This window comes from Dufourea novaeangliae, unplaced genomic scaffold (genome assembly GCF_001272555.1).
Source record: "Dufourea novaeangliae isolate 0120121106 unplaced genomic scaffold, ASM127255v1 scaffold248, whole genome shotgun sequence".
Lineage (NCBI taxonomy): Eukaryota > Metazoa > Arthropoda > Insecta > Hymenoptera > Halictidae > Dufourea > Dufourea novaeangliae.
In genome coordinates, this window is record NW_015374156.1 from 54,721 (window position 1) to 75,472 (window position 20,752).

The 20,752-nt window shown below is 32.1% G+C and overlaps 3 protein-coding genes across 3 annotated transcripts; 1 reads left to right on the forward strand and 2 right to left on the reverse strand.

The window, feature by feature from the left end:
* Positions 1 to 557: 557 nt before the first annotated feature.
* Positions 558 to 15,472, reverse strand: LOC107191960 (phospholipid phosphatase 1-like). Its single transcript, XM_015581114.1, has 6 exons — positions 15,283 to 15,472; positions 8,634 to 8,796; positions 2,871 to 3,025; positions 2,238 to 2,461; positions 1,882 to 2,002; positions 558 to 923 (listed from the first exon to the last, which is right to left on the reverse strand). The coding sequence occupies exons 1-6, from the start codon at positions 15,286 to 15,288 to the stop codon at positions 558 to 560; spliced, it is 1,035 nt and encodes a 344-aa protein (XP_015436600.1). The 5' UTR covers positions 15,289 to 15,472.
* A 541-nt stretch (positions 15,473 to 16,013) lies between these two features.
* LOC107191980 lies at positions 16,014 to 17,416 on the forward strand. Its single transcript, XM_015581136.1, has 5 exons — positions 16,014 to 16,036; positions 16,205 to 16,369; positions 16,523 to 16,627; positions 16,695 to 16,979; positions 17,081 to 17,416. Exons 2-5 carry the CDS (start codon positions 16,229 to 16,231, stop codon positions 17,345 to 17,347), a joined length of 798 nt encoding a protein of 265 aa, XP_015436622.1. The 5' UTR covers positions 16,014 to 16,036; positions 16,205 to 16,228; the 3' UTR covers positions 17,348 to 17,416.
* A 1,494-nt stretch (positions 17,417 to 18,910) lies between these two features.
* Positions 18,911 to 20,422, reverse strand: LOC107191875 (leucine-rich repeat protein 1). The gene is made up of 4 exons (XM_015581016.1): positions 20,216 to 20,422; positions 19,610 to 20,140; positions 19,240 to 19,529; positions 18,911 to 19,142 (listed from the first exon to the last, which is right to left on the reverse strand). The coding sequence occupies exons 1-4, from the start codon at positions 20,381 to 20,383 to the stop codon at positions 18,911 to 18,913; spliced, it is 1,221 nt and encodes a 406-aa protein (XP_015436502.1). The 5' UTR covers positions 20,384 to 20,422.
* Positions 20,423 to 20,752: the final 330 nt, after the last annotated feature.

Consider the following 20,752-nt stretch of genomic DNA (forward strand, 5'->3'; position numbering starts at 1 on the left):
ATACAATAAATCTATGTTCATAATAAATTATCACTCTCTTTCACTGTTCTATTATTACTATTATTAGATACATACTAATTACTCTTATTTTTTCTAATGATTAAGATCATAGATGCTTGTTTTCAAAAATTGATCATATGAATGTATAAAACCTCATTACAACTTCGTCTTCGATCACAAAAATAGAGGTACATTTTGATAAGAGTAAGAACTGATAAGGTTATCTTGTGTGAAAATAAACTGTAATATTATCTTGCATTACATAGCAGTTATTAAATATCACAGAATTAAAAAAGCGCCATTTCTAATATTTTCAGAATTTCTTACTTCATTCATATTTGAATAATCAATGAGTCCCTTCATATATTAAATGAATAATAATGGTACAATTAAGGTTTCAACAGAAGAAATTTTTCGTTTCGTTGACTTTTTACTCCTAGATTAATAAAAAAAAAAGAAATAAATAAATTCACTTGGTAACGAAAACTATCGCACTATTAAGTTTTTCTGCTAATTTATCGAAATGTATAAAACTAAATTTTTTAAACGTTTAATACTCATTCTTTCCAGTTTGATGAAGCATTTTTTAATTCACGACCTTCTGACAAGTCCACTGTCGTTTCGTGTAGAAGCTTTTTGACGTTTTGATGCCTTTTGCCATTAAAATTAAGTTGTCCATTCTCTATAGACTCGTTGTAGATGTGTGAGTTAACGCGATTTAAACGAAAGGCACGACATGACACTACTACAGTTAATATGCCAAAGGCTAAGCCGAAAATATCCCCTGCCAAGACATCCCACCAGTGATGTCTGTTGTCGCCAATCCTGGTCAATGAGCATATCACAGCCCACATGCATATCAGGCATTGTAGCCACGGTTTTAAGAAAAACGTCCTATTTGACAGACGATTTTGTAAGTACCACTGTAACAAACAGCAGAATAATCCTTTGTTTCAATTTATTAGCTGTATCATGGAGAAAAACTCATGCCGCCTCACCAGTATGTCCTATTAATTTACAATAACCTGTTCTACTTCCTACAGTAATGTAATTCTCTAATTCAATTAAAAAGTTTAATATCGTATTCGATAGAATGAAAACAAAAGATGTACATTAGTGACGTAACTGCAGAATAGAGTGACCTTTAGGTACATGAGTCATCTGACGAATTTCATGTTTTCTTAAGTTAAAAAAATATAATATTTTGTGATCTGAACTATTATCCTCGTAGATTATTATACAACACACTGAAGTTAGTTTTATAGTCAGATATTTTAGCGGTCTCTAAATAATGTTTGGACCAAAATGGCGGCAAGGACAACGATTTTATACCATAAAGAATAAGTGTGATCTTAATGAAATAATATAAGCATTCCATCATCGTGTGATACATATTCAGGGTGGACTACAAAACGTGATCAGCATAGATTATTCTACTGCTAGCTATTCGATCGAAAATTTTTTAGCATGCTTAAACATCAGTGCAGACGTCATAAATAGAACTAAGCAGGTTCTTTCTTAACCGTTTGCGCGGAATCGTTTTAATTAAAGTAAATGATATTTTCTTAATGTTACTTTGGTTTACAAGAAAAAAATTATTTGTTGCAATACCAAATTTGTCTCAGTATTCGCTAAAAGGTAGGCGTAAAGATAATATAAGTTTATCTATAAAACAACCGAAGGTAACCTTAAAAACTATGAAATAAAGAGTAAGCAAAAAACTTGGTACAATCATCTTAAGCATCTTAAGCATCTTGAATGATGTTACAGTACCCAAAACAATTTTCGATCGAACAGCTAGCAGGTGAATAATCTAAGCTGACCAAATTTCGTGGTCCACCCTGTATAATAAATTAAAAATAAGAATATACTGATTCTTACCACCAAGAAAACAGTTGTGAACATGGAAAGAGCAGAATGTCCCGACGGAAATGACTTACTAGAGTCAGAGACGAACCAGAACGAGTCTATTGTATTTGTACATGTATACGTTTCCACGTACCTGAAAGATAATATCAAATTATTGGTTTCATATTTATCCACGTAATGGAAACTTTCGTTTATAGCAATTATTTCGTTTCATTGAAATTACTAGAAGCCAAAGATAAACCTTAATAGCACATGACGCCTTAAGGACGCCCATTTTACGGCTATTTTAGGTCTATGGCGCCTTTAAGCCCTCTTCAAGGCGTCATTGGGCGTCATGTGCTATCTGGGAAGCGACCTTCAATACTTACTGGTCAGTACAATTCTCGGCCTCGCGTGGCTTACACGTGTCCAAAAAATGCGGTCTTGGTTCACCGACCAGAGTTTTCATGACATCGCACGTAAACATCAACGTAACTACTCCGATCATATACTGTCCATACCACAACCATATTTGTTTCATTCTCGAACCAGCGCATCCTAAAGCTATGTCGTAGCTATCTGCCGAATGACACATGTATTCTGCTATCCACATCTAAAATGAACAGTAATATTAACATCGATATTCTTAAAAAATTAAAAAATATTAGGTTAGTCATACATTAAATAAATGTAAGTACTTTCATTATTACTCAGTAAAATTTAACAGTTAGATATTGGTATATTGCGAATGTTTATGTAACTATTAGGTTGAGTTATAAATAATTTTCTTCCCTTTTTCAGTTTATACAGATACATAACACTTTACTATGAATCTTAAAGTATAGTCAGCCCGTAAACAACGCGGCAATTGGGACGCTGACGTTATCTAACTTTCAATTTGTATAGCGGAAGTTCTTTATAACTCAACCCAATATAAATTTTCGTAGATTATGATATAGTGTAAAAAAACGCGATTTTATTACGTGGAATAATGTATATTATACCAAAACAGACTCACATACCACCAGAATTGGGACTAGAAGACTTCCAACAAAGAGTGACGCGATGGAAATGGTATCGCCCATGAACTTGAAAGAAATCTTCGGGTCATTGCAGTAGAAGCCGATCCGCTGTTGCGGAACCGTTCCGAATTCTAATATCGTTAATAGTACTATAACTGAAACATACAACAATGAGATTAGGATACGTTACCAGAAATACCAGAACCACCAAAAATTGTAAAACTGGCAATACATTAAAGAATAACAGCAGAGTATCACGGAAAAGAAGCGATTACATGTATGTACCACTTTGTTACCCGGCGCCATTACGGTACCGTTCCTCCACTTACACAAACTATAAATATTTCTTTGCCTAAATAGTTTAGAAGTTCTTAATCTCAATGATTTCCCATCGGCTTTGTTCTCACTTTTGTTTCTAGCCATAATATGCAAATTTTGCACGTGTATGGGCAAGCCTAGCGACTCTAAAAGAAGAAGATGAAGGGGAACAAAATGATGATGATGATGACGAAGAAGAAAAGGAACAATAATGAAAGTAACAATGACAATGCGAAGGAAAAACAAAGAAAAGGGGGAACCAGATGAAAGAGAGTGTGTGAGGGGAGAGAGAAAGAGAGAGAGCGAGAGAAGGAAATGAAGAAAATACACGGTGTACTCTACGTTTAAATACCCACTCGAGGCAATACCGCGGAATGTACTACGCGCTTGTGACACTTACCTAATAGTTAAATACATATACGGCTGAGACGCATGCGTAAACGGCACACAGCATGTAGATTATGACCATACAAATCACTGATAAAAAGAACGAGCTTCTGCTTCTATGCAATCCGTAAAAAGCTGAGGGATTGAGATGAATGGAAATGTGCGTAAAGCCACAATTATCGTTACTGACAGCTTTTGGTATTGCGAATTCTACGGAGTTACTGTAAACTATGAATAATTTATTGTTTCCGAATTTATTGCTAATCATATTTTTTTGGTTTAGAAGTGATGAGTTGCGAGTATTGAAATCAGACTTCATTTTAAATGACATTTACAAACTGATAGAGATCTTTGAGATAAAGTAAAATTGCTCAGTTCATATCAATGAAGGTAAAAATATAAAATTCGCAGGTTTTTTTAAATCATATCGAAATCTTTGTTGTTTGCGCAACACTTTTTGAATAATTTTGTCTTTTGCGACGACGATATAGAGCCATTTTTGGGCGAAAACGGTCCACTATCACATGATATCGATGGGTAAATATTAGGTCACCCATAAATTCTATTTCTCTCTACTTTTATTTCTTCTGTTTCTCTCATAAAATCCTTATCCTGACATATTACAGCATTTTTAATTTTTCAACGCAATATGTTTGCTGTTACTTGTGTTTAACAGTAGGTTTACGGGACGCGCCATTTTGACGCATTTCGAATGCCTTGTAATCTCGAAATTCTCTATGTGGTATACTTATCGTTAATTGAGTATTAAAAAAAATAAGTTGTTTTTTAAACAAAATGTGCGATTTCGTTGGTGCGTGTCTATAGAGATAGGAGTATAAGAAATGTCCGTAAACCTAGTATTAACATTTTTCAGTTTTTTGCGCACTTACCAAAAAATATTACACAGGACAAAGTAATTGGTCATTATAAAAAACAACGTCCGAATTAACACGCTCGTTACTAGCGTCACATACACTCCCGTTCATAAGTTTTAGGACACTTATCAAATATGAAATAAACGTAACAAGGCATGACGAAATTGTTGAAGAATAAATTAAAGATTGTTTGGGGGATATTAAAGCTCAATTGACAACACTTACGGTAATACATAGTAATGAAAATGGCGTGAAATACATAATTTTTATGAAATGTACTTTCTTCATACAGACCAGGTGTCGTAATGTTTACCAACGGCAGGGTGTGTGTCGTCCCAATTTCTGAATCACCATATTTTATTAGATAAAAGTAGAATGTGTTTTCCAATATTCTTTTAATATTTTCTCATAAAGGTAAACAAATTCCACTGACGGGAGTGTCTTCGTGAGTAGAATGATGGAAACCAGGCGTGGTTTGTGACGAACGTTTTAAAAATAATGTGGTGGTAGCGAACATGTTAAGATGTTATCGAATGTATTAATCAAATTCACAACCGTCGAATATACCTACATATGTATAATGCTACGGACCTTTACATCTACAAATTCAACAATTCCTGAACATTTCAATGATTCCATCCTTTCCTTCCCTTTCTCTCTTTTAATTGATTGAAAAGTCCGAATATAAAATTCTTCGATTTTTCTGTTAAACATACAGAAACATATAAAAACGTTGCCACATGAACTTTCGGATTAACGTAATATTAGGTGTTCCAATAAGTAATTCATCAGTTACAGTAAAGGCGTAGTACAATTTAAATTCAGAATTCCTTTCCGATTTTTTGTTCAGTCAAAATGACGTGGAATGTCGCAGACAAATAACAAATATTGTGAAAGTACCATGTTTAGGTTCCATCCGAGAATATAGAATTGTGTAAAACACTTGTGGATTCCTTATTAACTTATGAGTAGACAGCGGATGTTTATGCAAGTAATAAATATACATCTTTCTTGCTCATTTTAGGAAAACTGTCATAAATAAAAATTCTTTTACTTTTATAAGGTTTCTATTAAGGTCCAAATAAAATGGAGATCTCATCAAACTTGATTAAATATGTTTATATATTCAGTCTTAAACAGTCATATACGTTATAAATGCATCAAATTCGCAGTCTACTTATGAGCGACGGTGTGTACGGGATGTCCAATTTTATTCAGTGATCCTTTAACATGTTTTGCAATACCACAGTTCATTGACGTTTCACCGCGTGCATGTGCGACTAGTTATTTAATGCGACACGCCCGGGAAAAATTCTAAGCCGACTGTCGACCCGGTTGGTATTGTGTTACTCGGTTCGCGGTTTTCCAGTCAACTCTCATTGCATGCATGGTTTCGTTTCTAGCGTATGCTTATTCGCATCCAAGCGCCGATGCTTTGAATGTAATCAAGCGTCTACAATTCAATCGATTTTCAATATTTCTTTATATTGGGTTCGATCGTAAATAACTTTCGCCACGAACATTGAAAAGTTACTAAATCGTAGGTAAATAACAATGATAATACAAAAAACATTTATAATTTAGTAATAGTTTCCAGATAGCACATGACGCCTTAAAGACGCCCATTTTATGGCTATTTTAGGTCTAACAATAAGGCGTCTTTAAGCCGTTTTCAAGGCGTTATTGGGAGTCATGTGCTATCTGGGTTACTACGGTTTATAATGATTGAGGATATGATTGAGACAAGAAATAGATTAATGTTAATAGCGAAATACAATGTCTTGTATCGACGGAAATTTCGAAAAGGAAAACAGAAGTTATTTATGATTGAATTCTCAGTATTTTACAGATCAGTTGGTTTTTCCACGTGTGAAACGTTACGAGTTTCGAACAGTGATTCACTACTGTTTATGCGCATTGTTTGATTTGGTACTTGCAACCAATTTAACCCGAAAGTGACATCTCATTTTCAATAATATTTCGTGTTATATAGACTAGTAAATAAACTTTGTAGGCCAATATAGCTACAGGTTAACAACTTTCTTGAATATGTTGTTAATTCTAATACAGTTTCATAAAAATAATATAAGTGTAGATATTAAATGAATGCAATGAGGGTTAAAAAATGGTGAAATTAGGCACTATATGTACAGAATCGTGCAAATTGTCAGATGTAATGTAGTGTTTCCACAATTTTCAATTTCTTTACAGAAATATTAAGACTATTGAAAACAACTATTACCATATGGAATATATAATTAGGATGTTTCCTACGGTTACAAATTACACTTAGGCCAGGAAATGCGAAAGAAATGATTTATTCCTTCTTTCTCTTACCTTAAACAATTGGTATTTCTTGTACAAGCAAATATCACCTATTATCTTACGTATTTGAATATTTATTTTCGTATTTTCTTCGTTTATATGTTTCTGCAATTTCGATGCATTTTTTAACAGCGTTTAATTGTATTGTATTACTTAAACGAAATGCTAAGTACTTAAGCTTTGATCTAAAGTATATAGAGTTATATTAATTCTTTAACTCGAATATTATGTTGCTTAAAAACAGAGAGATTCACAGTTAACTTGTAAATATTTTAAATGAAACGATATTTATAAAATAAATCTAATAATTTGCACAGCTTGGTGTATGCATTCAAAATACGATAGTATTTTTTTTATATATATTATATACTTGTTTCTGCAATTACACAATTATTATTACACAACATGTTAATATATTATTGTGTAATATAATATTGTAAGGGTGTTTCATTTATACCTAACCCAGACACTGGCAAAAATATGGCAAACATTGATATGTATTAATATCTATATGTATTGCGATTGGTCAAAAGAAAAATAAGACGTACTGTTTATTGTGTGAAAACTGCTTTTTTTAAGAATTCTTTGTTAATGGTCAAGTTAATGACAAAATACATATGTGCACGATTTAATAATATAATTAGTATAATACACTAACATAAGGGTATAATGTAATTGATAATTCTGTAATTCAGAGATCACAGACGTTGTCTAGGAATTGCAAACGATATGCACTTCCGACTATATACCTAGTTATCTCCTAATATAATAACCGCCGCTTCAATTAACGAACTCTCGCTTCCTCGCTGCTATCAGAGAAACGTGTGAATTTGATCAGTACAAAATGTTTATTGACATAATTGTGAATACGTAATGCTTACAATCTACTCGTGTATACTTAAACACCAATGATAATGAATGAAGTCATATTGCAACAATGAATCTAACAACTGAAGTCAGTAAACTATCCAAGTAGTGATATATACGAGTACTGAGAGTCGCGAAATACAAATTTTTTTGAGCCGTACCAATTGTTACATTTTCAATTTTCTTTACTTTTCAATCAGCGCACAATTCTACTTACTTTGTCACCACTTTTATTACTATCGATATATTAATATTATAACATAATTACTAGACTGTACATGTTTGTTTAAATAAAAATTTTCATGAAGTACTTTGTAAAACAGAATTAAACACGAGCTTTCTTTACCCCAATAAGGATTCTATCAAATTCTAAATAGAATGGAAACTTCATTATAAACATTTTACTCTGTTGAGTATTAAATAGTAATAATAAAACTAGGGCCGTTCCTGGGTTTTTGGCCGCCCGGGTGTAAAAACAGTATCGCCGCTATAATATGTTATACAGGCTGTTTCGGCTAACTTGATCACCTCGAATAATGACTTAACGTTACAAAAAATAAGCTGATCTTCATACGTCCTAAACCTAATAGTTAAAGAGATATTTACCAAATAATTTTGTACTTACTATCAGGGAGTTATAAATGCTCGAACTGATGCCCCTCAACTTCAATACAGTGATTATTTTGTAAATATCTCGTTAACTATTAGGTTTAGGACGTATGGAGGTCAACATATTTTTATTCAGTACAAAAAAATAGGCCAGTCTGTTAAATAAAATCAAGGTGACCTTAAATTCTCTGAAATACCCACACCTACAAAACAGCACGTACCTTATAAGTAGACTGCGGATTTTTATGCAAAATGGTATTTTCTAAAGTAATTTATACAAGGAAGAGCAAATGTAGGAATTTCTTTCTTTTCTTAAGTATCATATTAAATTCGAATACGATTCAACGCAATGAGAACAAGAATTAAAAAAAAAATGTAATACCTGTTAGTGCGAGGAAAATATCCAAAACGAGCACCCAGCGTATGGTATTTTTGCAGATACTCATGATCTTTTCGGAAACGGTACCGGTTATTTCCCCGTCCGGATTATCCAGGATCTCTTCCAGCGTTGTTGTGCTGCAGTGGGTCAGTTGTTCCGTTGATCTCTATAAAAATAAGATATTTCAAATGCAAATAACTCGATTACGCTTGTTAACTTCGCTCCTCTATGCACCATAGGCACAGGCTGCTCTATCTCTTTGCTATTTAAAACAAACACTTTCCGTCGAGCTACTGCATATGCAAACAGAAAGGATAATAACGACTTATTTGTGTTCCCTTGCAGGCGAATACAATCCCGATGATTAACTTTACACAGACAGTATTTAATATTAATCGCCGAGACAGTGTTCCTGATGCCTAGCAATGATGATGACCAATTGAAATGTAAATGACACAGTCTCTCACCTGACTGAAACGAGCTCGTTAATAACATCGAAGTGACGACGATTGGTCCAACGATATAGTGTATGGGTACCAATAAGAAAGATCGGAAATTTGGAGTATTGAAACGGCAGAAGCGATACTACAACGAGAGCAATCAACCGGAACTAACCTCTTAATATCGTCTGGCTGCCCTTGACACACTCGACCGCCTACTTACGGTCAAATCCTTTGTCTTTCGGGAGCATTTTTCAATCGCCTTTAAATTCATTCTTTTCTTCTTGTCTTTATTTTTAAACAATCGCTTCACTGATACGACGTTCCCAGAAACGAAATGCGAAACGGTTGAATTAAAAAAAAAAACAAAAAAGAATAGGAAGAAGGTTTTCCATCCGTTTCCGTGATCGCTTTACGTGAAATTATTTCGACCACCTGTTGACGCAATGTACGCGAGCTTGGGATCTATTGTACAAATGCCTACTTCTCCAAAACGAATAAAAGCGACGATATATTTCGTTCCCACGTTGTTCGGAACGAATTTTATATTGTTTTTTCTTGTCACGAAGCTGTTCTATATCGAAGCTATAGGTGCGTGCTGTTAAAATGTCGAGAGTTTAGGTATACGTGGTGTTTCGAGCGAAGCATATTGACGGGCCAATGAAATGTGCCACCGTTAATTGGGTCGAGGTTTAAAAATGCTCGATTAATGATACTTGATTGAAAAACATCATAGCACATCCGCATTTTCAGGAGGGAAGACAAGCAGTTTTTAACCGAGCTACGAGGTAATTAGGGGGGAAACCTTATGCACCCTCCGACACGTGAATCTGATTCTAACGTGTGTTTAAAAGATACTGTTCAAAGCGTTTTGGATAGAGCCTTGGATACCTATTTGTATCTATTTATTATTGTTATTCATAACACACTTTTCAACGTACAAAGTGCCAGGTTTCGAACGGGTGTATAGAAACGATTGCGCCAAAGTCAAGGAATTAATATACGTAACAATATCTGTTTGTTACAATATGGTTTTGATTAAAGCCTGATTTGGGTTCTCCTTCGGGTACACAAATACACTGTTTATTTATGACAGGAAGTAATTTTAATCCAACAAGTATAATTTTCTAAATGATTATGACACAATGCGTATAAGGTACAGCAAACATTATACTGAAGTTGAGAAATTGAAATGACTAATATGAGTAACAATAATTTTTCTTTCCGTATAGAGTCGAAGCCAAGTTCTGGTCTCTGTGTATAAACTTGTAAAATATTTATTAGACCAGCAATTTCAATGAAACAAATATTCTTTTGTAATTACTTATAATAAAATTCTTGTGAAATTAAATAATGTAATAAATTCTTGTTAAATTATTACTAATGTAAGTAATAATAATTAACTTTTGATTAGAATCTGTGCTATGGTCTCGTTTAGATTTAAACAAAGTTTACGAACATGTGAATTACTTGTTAGGGTAACTATTTCCACGAAAAAGATTCTGTGTTCTAAGTACTAACGCTGCAACTAATCGACGTTTTATTGCTTATAACTAGACTGCGGATGTATAGTAAAATAATGAGTTTAATAAATGTTAATGTTATCGATGTATTATTATTAACATTCTGAAGTCTCTAGTACAGGAAATAAAATTCTGTCCACCTTCAGTTTATATATACTAGTATCTAAAATTTGTAATTTGCATGAACTTTCGTAGTCTATTTATCACATTATAAAGCGTCTCGAGAGTATTTAATATATTCCAAACAGAAAATACGTATCATATGAAGAACAGTATGTTTCATTGACTAGGTATTCTGTAGATTTAACAAGTAGATAAATTTAATGATAAAGAAATCGGATAATCGGATTTATCAGTTCATACAGTAATACTATATGTATCATACACATAAATAATCTTTTCACGAACACAAATTTACGGTCGACGAAATTTCGAAAAATATATACGTACAATATTTTAACACTTAATAAACGTGTGATTCACGTTGTACAAAATACCACAAAATTACTTCCTTACTTATAATAAGAGTCAGCCAGTAATCAACGTATAAAACGAGTGAATCAGCAACAAGCTAAAGAACTAGAATAATTATAATAATACCCGGTGGCGTGGTATACATATACTTTACTTACGAGGGCGAGCGTTCGCTTCGAACGTAATAATTAGCGTTTCGGCGTTAATTGATTCTCGGATAAAAGGGAGGGCACTGAACACCTTTTAACCCCGCGCACATCTTACTCGGATCGTCACACTGGAAATTATTTCGCGAACTACTCATCGTCCGATTGAAATTAAAGGAATTATAAACAACCGAAAACTGAACGGCGAAGTTACTGTCTCGATAAAAGTAAGAAACAAATTTGTTGTTTTTGGTATATTACAACCGACAAATGATGTTCCAGGGAGGAATTCGTTACTGTCACTGTTCCACGATACGGTTTTATGTTTACGGAAACATGCGATACGTTTCCGAATAAAAAAAAAATAAAATAAAGAAAAACACAAAGCAATCTAACCCGAAGCAACGTCCAAGCACAACTGGCGTACCTCGTCTTCAATCAACGACTTCCCTCGCAAGCTCGAATTAAATGTTCTGCCCACCCTCTCGCCTCCCCCCGCCCCTTTCCCCGCCCTCCAGCCCCACCAACCAAAGGATTCGACACGTGTGGTGTGGTTTACGCGCAAACGTTCCGATACCACCACCAAGATGAACGGTAAGAAGTCCAAAAACTAGACGATCCCACAAGAAGCGTGCCACGATGTTCGTAGTACAAACGAAAGAGACAGTTCGTGTAAATGCAGAGATACGCCGATTATTTGCATTGTTGTACTTCTTTTTCTATACGCTTTTTTTCAGCTAAATCGATTCTTTCGAACGTTTTGTGTATAAGAAAATTAGGGTAAGGTATTCGAGGAATCAATAATTTAGAAAATTTGAAGACTTGAAGATCATTGCTGAGATGCACACTTCAATGCGTCAAATGTCCAGCAACATGATCCGTAAAAGAAAATATCTTTACGAATACAATGCCTTAATTGGATATTGCTATACGTAAATTGATTAAAAAATGCAGTGTGTGTGTAAGAGAATGGACATACAGTGTTTCGTCGTTGTTCGTTGTAGTTGAAACAGGTGAGATTCTACGATGACAGACAGGTGTGTTACTGTCAATCAGAATTCATTCAAAATAATGTATTTTTAAAATCAAAGACAACGGCGATATTCAACATGCTCAAATTAGACGAGATACCTTATACATACGGTAATGTGGACTAATTAGAAAAAACAAACTCAATCACATAGGACATAAAATATGCACACCTTCGAACGGCCTGATGTGAAAAAAAATTCATTTTTTTTTTAATTATACTACATCACACTGTAACGGCCTGAACGGTAAAGGTTTTTTGGTAATTTCTTAAAAGAAAACTACTTTTCTTTATTCCACATATAAGCTTTAAGAAAGTATTTCTGTTTACTTCATTTGTAACAATTTATAGGATTTGGAAGAACCCAAAATTAGGGCTGCAAACAAATCTTCGCTAACTGGTTCACGATTTTCCGGCCAAAAGGTTCATCTGCAATAAAAAACGCAAAAAGTTTTAGAAACTAGATGCTCTTGGCTATGGCACGACATAGGGTATTTAGAAAATTTTGAAAAATATTTCATACTTTGAAGAAAAAATTTCAGATTTTGTTGGTCCTTATTGTGGAAGAAAACATAGAAAGAAACATTCTATCAAAAAAATCCTACGTGTACCATAACCAAGAGCATCTAGTTTCTAAAACTTTTTGTGTTTTTGATTGCAGATGAACCGTTTGGCCAAAAAATTGTCAACCAGTCAGCAAAGATTTTTTTGCAGCCCCAACTTTGGGTTCTTCTAAATCCTACAAGTTATTACAAAGGAAGTAAACAAAAATATTTTCTTAAAACTTATACGTTGAATAAAAATCCCTGCAAATTTGAAAGATTTATTACGTAGTTTCTTTTTAATAAATTACCAGAGATACCTTGACTTTTCGGGCCGTTACGGTGTTGTCCCCTCTTAACCCTTGCGTGGACAACCAAAATATTCACGGTTATTGAGCAAACGGAATACTCTTATTCTGACAGATTAGATAAACATAGATAATTTTAATTCCATACTTTTCCAAAACTCTTAGCTGTCCCTTCTTACAATATACCAAGTGCTGTTTTAAACAAGAACTTTTTTTTACTGTTGAATTAAAAAAAATATTTATTCATTCAAACGTGACATTTTACTGTTACCTTTTTTCGTATCGTCAAATAGATTGGTCTCTCGAGGTACATAAAACGCCCTATACAAATGGTGAAATTCTGGATTTTAATTAACGATAATATATTAATATTACTAATACAAAGAAAAAATCTTTAACACGTCATTAAAACGCAGAAAAAATGGAACCGATACGAGCAGATACGTTTTTTACTTTATCGGCATCGCGACATTACTGATTGATAGAACTCATTGCACATCATATTTGTTGCTAATATTCCTTAAAACACCTGATAAGCTGTGATTGATGCAGCACTTCGAATAGACACCCGAATGCGTCTTCACACGCGTAATGAATCTGATGAATAAAAATACATAGTTCCACACAAAATACTGCACTGAATTTCTCGCATAAGTTCAAACAATTTTCATTTGAATAAGCTTTTCGTACTCTCAAAAACTACAGATATAGTAATGTGTCTACTGATATTGTACTGGTTTAGACATTTTTGGGAACATAAACATCGGTTAGGGTTAAGTCGCGGTTAATTCTAAGCTAGACAGAGGAAGGGAGTTCCTGGGCTAGACAGATAGGGGGGTACCTTGGAAGGCTACTGCATAGGGTGAAGTGAAAGTTCTCTTGCATGATTCACAGAAATATTCTACACCCGGAAATAAGAACAAAAACGTAATAAACCTAGGTCAAAGAACTTATTGTCGAGACGACATATTAACGCGTGCGTAAATTCAAATGAAAGCTATTTCGACTATTTGCTATGACATTCTAAAGTTACTTAAACTGCCTGTATTTTTGAAACAAAAGGATTTTTGACTTTAGTTTATTACAACTTCGTTCTCCGTGCTGAGAAGATAATGAATACGACTGCAAATTATGTGACAGAACTTTCTGACGACCCTATACATATATGTGTGCATAGATAGTAAATGCTATCATGTCGTGTTGGAACCAATATACACCGGAATATCCCTTAACATTAGTGGCACAGAATATTCAAGTACTCTATGTCAGCGGTAGCATGGTACATCTGACAGGATTCTTCTGCAAGTAAGGTTGGCAAGTATGTACATTATAATAATAACGCGAATTCGATTCCGGCTCCAAGAAATGGGAGTTATTCACTAACGAGTAATACTACCCCTGCGAGGATGCGATCACGCCGTTTGGAGTTTCCGATGACTTGGCAATATGCGAACGCCGCTAATTGGCATTGCAAATTGATTTATGTTTCGTTTGTTATATTAAAACAATACCATTAATTTGTACTTAATTTACTTTAGTTTAGTATAATACATTTAATATAGAAACTAAAATTGAAATTCAATAAATATTATCACAGGTAAATAACATATTTGCAGAAAATTCAGTATCACGATAGTCTGAATAAAAAATACAAGTCACGTATATCTACTCAGGCATCTGTTTACGGAGCAGCAGCGAATGTGTTAATACTTTAAGACCCGTCGAGATATTCTCCGAGAAACATTTTTTCTCGTCTTGCAATTCATTTAGCTAACTACAACTATGATTTGTTGTAATTGGCGGAAAAATATGAAGTAAGTATCGATTGGAATTCGAATTAACTCTCACTTAAGTTTAAACTAGGTTTGAGTTAGAATATAAATTTTAGAGTTTACAAAAATAAATGACATATGAACACAGGTTCCCCGGCAAATACACAAGAAAGTTAAGTAAAAATTTGTCAAGTAACGCAGAAAAATCAAATACAATTATTAATCAATGGAAGTTACATAATTGCAAATTCATGTTAGTATTGTGACAGGACATATGTTTATGTGTCCATTCCTAAAAGTAAACTACCCAAACATTATGCCTCCTGTTGATGTAATGTATGAAAATGTTCTATCCACAAAAATCCATATAAAAACTTTAATAAGTTAACTTCTGTCAAACAGTTGTACAATTCTAACCTGCATGGTCCACGTGCAATAATATATGCTGCTGTTGATTGAATAGTTCAAAAAATTATTATTTACAACATTCTATAGGTAAATCACAGACTTGATACAACGTAAGATAAATAATAAAATCACTTATACAAGTACGATCACCGGAAAAGTTCAGTCAAGTTCAGTTGACAGTTCACTGACAAACATTGCTTGAAACAGCGTCATTGTATGATTCAACCACGGTGACTAGGTAGAGGGAGGGGGGAAATAAATTCTTTACACAAGTCACGAAATTGTCCCATTTTCAGTCATTACAACGAAAGACATAATTCATTTAAGTTAAAAAATACATAAAATATCAAACGCTTGTTATCTCTTTTTCTGCCTTTCTTGAAATAATATTTGAGGAATTTAAATACATATATATACAGGTGTTTAGCGATATTATATTTTGTCACACGAATTATGTCAAATAAATCAATAAAAACCGTTAATATTATCTCTGAATTTTGAATATTAAAAATACTTATATTACATTTTTATTGGTCCAACCCCCAATTTTTTTATCATTTAAACTAACCAATGAATGCCCTTTGTTTATCATATAAATTTAAGGTTGTAAACACGGTAAACACAGCGACATCTTAACCTTAAACGACATCCATGACTGATCCATGACGGAAATCTAATAATAAAGACGTAATTAAAAGATAAAACACGGAAAAGCATTTTTCCATTGTTATCAACAAGATTCACAGGCTTTTTTCATGTTACCGTAAGATATCTATACGTTTACCTGAATAATAAAATATCAATAACTTCATGTTCCTAATGATTAAATTGCTTATTTTCTTTCTAAAAAGACGCAATTATAAAAAATAAATATGTTAATTAATAATGTTTTGCATGTATTAGAACTTAAGTGTACTATTTCTTATTGCAGCTTTGTATACAGTTTAAGTTTAAAATGAGCATATACAGTGATATTAAAAAAGTAACACAGATACCTTTCACAAATGAGAATTCATCATTTATAAGGCATAGAGAATGTAGTATGCCTGTACGAAATCGAAAAGTAAATAAGCAAAAACCTCCACTAAATGCAAATGTGAGTAATTATATCTTGTCTTTATATTAAACTGCAAAACAATATTCCAGATTATTATAAAACATAATTCTACATTAATAATTTAATATTTAGTTATAGTTCCTAATTTAATATTCCTGATAAATTTAAAAAGTCATTATTTGTACCTCATAGTTATACAATGAAGATGACAATGAGAATGACGATGATGATCAACAAAAGTCCAAAGGTATACCACAAGAACTACATGAAAATGAGATTGCATCGTCTATTAAAGAGGTGAACATAATTTATTAACTACAGACTGCTATAAAAATATATGTACAAATGTAATTTTTATTCACAGGCCAATTGTGGTATCAATTATTCAAATGAAAATCTTGAGGAACATTGGAAGGCTAGACAAGTGGGAGCTAGTTTAAGCACTTTTGATAAAACTAATTCTAACTGTACAAATTCATGCGATGAAACAGAAAATATTGAAGATGAGGAATTAGTTTTAAAGAAATGTAAACTTAATAAAAATGCAGCAATCAGGGGACTCTTAAGAAATCATCAAATCTCATTGCATGATTTACACATACCCAGTAATTCTGTAGATGTAGAACGTGAAAGTGGGACAAATTTACAGGTGAGTGTAAATTATAAATTTTATATTCTTGTTGTAAAACTGATTAACGTAAAACTATAAAACTGAATTAAAATAAATCACATTTGTATTACGTATGATAGAATGAAAACATTCCTTCACCAAACAAATTAGCTGAAGGGATCTATAACATGAAACTAGTTCAGTACCCGGAAGATCCAGAAGTTTTTGTTCAACCTATACATGCATATGGTAAACTAAATGAAAACGAATATAAAGACATTGATTTTTCTGTACCACATATAGGCAAAAAATTAGTGGTTACACCACGACAGTTTTATGTTAACATGGATGACTCGGGATTTGATTTTGTGAAAAAAGATGTAAAAAGGAAAAAATTATCCATTTGAATAAATATAAAATTAGAATTTTATTTATAGTTAACATATTCACTATCACTGTTCATTTGAACAACCATCCACCACAGTGTTACACTTACATACCTTTATTTAATACAGCATATCGCCTTCACTAAACATTAAAAAAAAAATGTGTGATATTGAATGTGTTAATTTCAGTTTTGAATAGAGATAAAAAAAAAGTCGTTTCTATGGCTTAATGAAATATTGGGAATTTTTTTCTGAAATGTTATTCAGTTTTAGTAAAACTGCATGTAATTTCTTTAAGGATTTTGATTCCCTTAGTAATCATCTATATTCGATGCTGTTAATAGTTTAATTGATTCTTGGAAAGAGAAAAATGTTGTACAAAAATCCGACATGATGTATGCTTGGCATAACAGTCAAGATTTTCAAATACAACATTAAGACCTGTAGTGAAATACATCTTGTATGTAACGGATTAATATCTAATTTAGATGAACTCCTAACACTACCTTGTATAACTTGAACATTATAATACTTATCCAACGATCTTAATGTACATGTAAAAATTTAGCACTTACTACTTTTGCGACAAACCATGTAATACGAAATATGGTGTGTATGTAATATAATGTATGTATGAAATGCAAACTATTTTTTACCAATTTTTTATAGTAAAAATACTAAGCACAAAATGTAGTGCATTGTATTCAAAATTGTTAGTTGTACATTTTAAAAAATAAGGTCTTAAAAAAAGTAAATGTTAATAATTTTTAATGAAATTATGTTTCTTTTACTACATTTTAATAATGGTGTTTTAAATAAAGAAAATAAATTTTAAATAAGTCGATCAAAATAATAAATTGGAAACTTAGTTGGTCTCTTAATAATTCATGAAAATTTTCGTACAACCTTTTGTTATTTTTAAATGCATAAGTCCGTTTGGCTTTATTATAAGTTTGTCATTTATAATTTTCATATGAAGTATTGTAAAACAATATTAGATGTCAATATTTCGTAGGTATAAAATATTCTTATGTAAAATATTTTTACAAAAGCAATAAAAATCGTTATATCCAATTTATTTTTATATTAAAATGTAATAAAATTTGTATTTATGTACAATATTGATAACTATACTAGAAATTGTTAATTGATAATATTTTAAATATTGTTGGAATTCTACTTTGTATACTATAGAACAAACTCAAAATAAAATTGTTATTATATTTTCAGAAAACATCTGTGTATTTTATCTCCTGTGATAATTAGTAATAATAACTATCAACAAGAAGTCACAGTTATGGAATCAGAGTTTTAAACAATTTTTCTATGAAACATACGGAAGAAGATCATGCCATTGCTTAGGATTAACAAAGATCTGGTAGACTTATCAAAAACAGATCAGTGAATTTTTAGTTTAGTTTTTAAAGGGTTACTGATTTTCCATTTGGAAAGTAATATAATTACTTAAAATTTTAAATATATTTTTCAAAAAGTAAGAGTTATCATATATCTTTGTGTTATTTTTATAACTGGCTGTACAAAATAAAATACAAATTTTTGTGTAAAAGTGAAAATTCAGCTGTATTAACACTGTACTTTTGCATAACGACACACACAAGTACTTGAACAAAAATAACAATCAAACGGTACTGTAACATTTCCTGAAGATTTCACACTGTTAGCTATTGCAGTTAAGTTAAATTCCACAAATTTTCTTATGTAATAATGAATGCAAGGATTACCACAAACACAATACTTTGCTTCATCTAAATGTTTTACCAATGTAAATGGAATTGAACTAGCATCATATGGAATTCTGCAAATAAAGTATAAAATTATAGAATTTTATTAAACTGTTAGGAAAGTAATTAATTTACTTTACATTATCTGCATTAATTGTGTGAAATACAAACCTTGCTTTAATGACTGATCTGCTTGCACATTCCACTAAACTGGGTACGTCCATATTAGTCATAGATTGCAAATATTCACCATCAAATACATTTTCACAGACATCTAATGTCAGTAATCGTAAATTTCTCATGCTTCCTGGTATATATTTTAAATTATTCTTCGACACGTCCAAATACTTCAATTGTGGTAATGATCCAAGACTTTGTGGTAAATGTGACAATATATTTTTGCTAGCTTTGAAATTAACAAGGGCACGGAGCTTTCCAATCTCTTGTGGTATTATAGTTAACTGCATAGGAAATACATAAAACAATATTATAATTACATATATTTATATGAAAATTTATTATTTGTGAAATATAAACATACCAAGTTGTTACTTATGTCTAATAATTTCAAATTGTACTTTATACCAGGTTGGTCTAGCCACATCCATTTGGTGGATTTATTAAGACGATTCTGTGATAAATTAAGTTCTTGTAGATGCTTCAACAAACCTAATTCTTTTGGTACAGATGAAATGTGATTATTGGATAAGTTTAATATTCGCAAGCTTTGGAGCCTTAAAATTTGTCTATCAAAAGATTTTCTGGTTAATCCGACCAAGTATAATTCTTCAGTCGTTCTTGGAAAACCCTCTAAAGTTGGATACTCTGAAGACTTGTTCACCACAACTTTAATTTTTGGAATAGACCTCATGCTTTTTGGATTTAAATTTGAAATAGCCAAAATTGATGGATCTATTTGCTTAGACATTCCAAGCTTTAATGTATGAATAAAACTTTTCAGTTGAATTGTATCAGATTGAATAATTAAATCATGAGGTGGTTCTATCAGACGTATTGTTGCTTTTCCTTCATTAATAAATTTGGTAAATATTTTATCTATGTTATTATCAATCTGAAATTAGTCAAACAGAAAATGTGATTTCCCTTTACTATTTTATATTTCAACGAAAATGATTAAATCTTCTACCTTATATTTAGTCCCCTGTTTATTTTGCAATGTTTGCCAAAGTATGCACAAGTCATTGCTTTTGACTGTATGTCTTCCAATTGCTAATACTGAACGTTGTGGTTTTCGTCGTATTATATTTATAGAAGAGATTCTGTTATTAACTTCCACATTGCAGTGCAGTTTCATTTTCAATTTCTCTTAAATAAGCAGATAGTAAACCAAAACATTTAATGGAAGAATCTTTTGTTATTAGTGCTTATCTATTTATAACACAAAGTAATATAAATTCATTATATGAACTTAATTTACATAAATATTTTGTATAAACACGATGAATATTTAAACATCGACACTTTTGCCGTATTTAACAGATTATAAAAGAATGTAAACAAATTCTTTTTTTGCGCGCGAAATTTACAAATGAATGAGTGTCCTACAGTTATGTTTACATTGTTTAGCTCCAGCTGGCTATAGCTACACTGGCTCCACTGGCTACAAATGATTCTTATCGTTCTTACCAACTTAATCTTCAAATTTCATCGCCTCCTTACACTA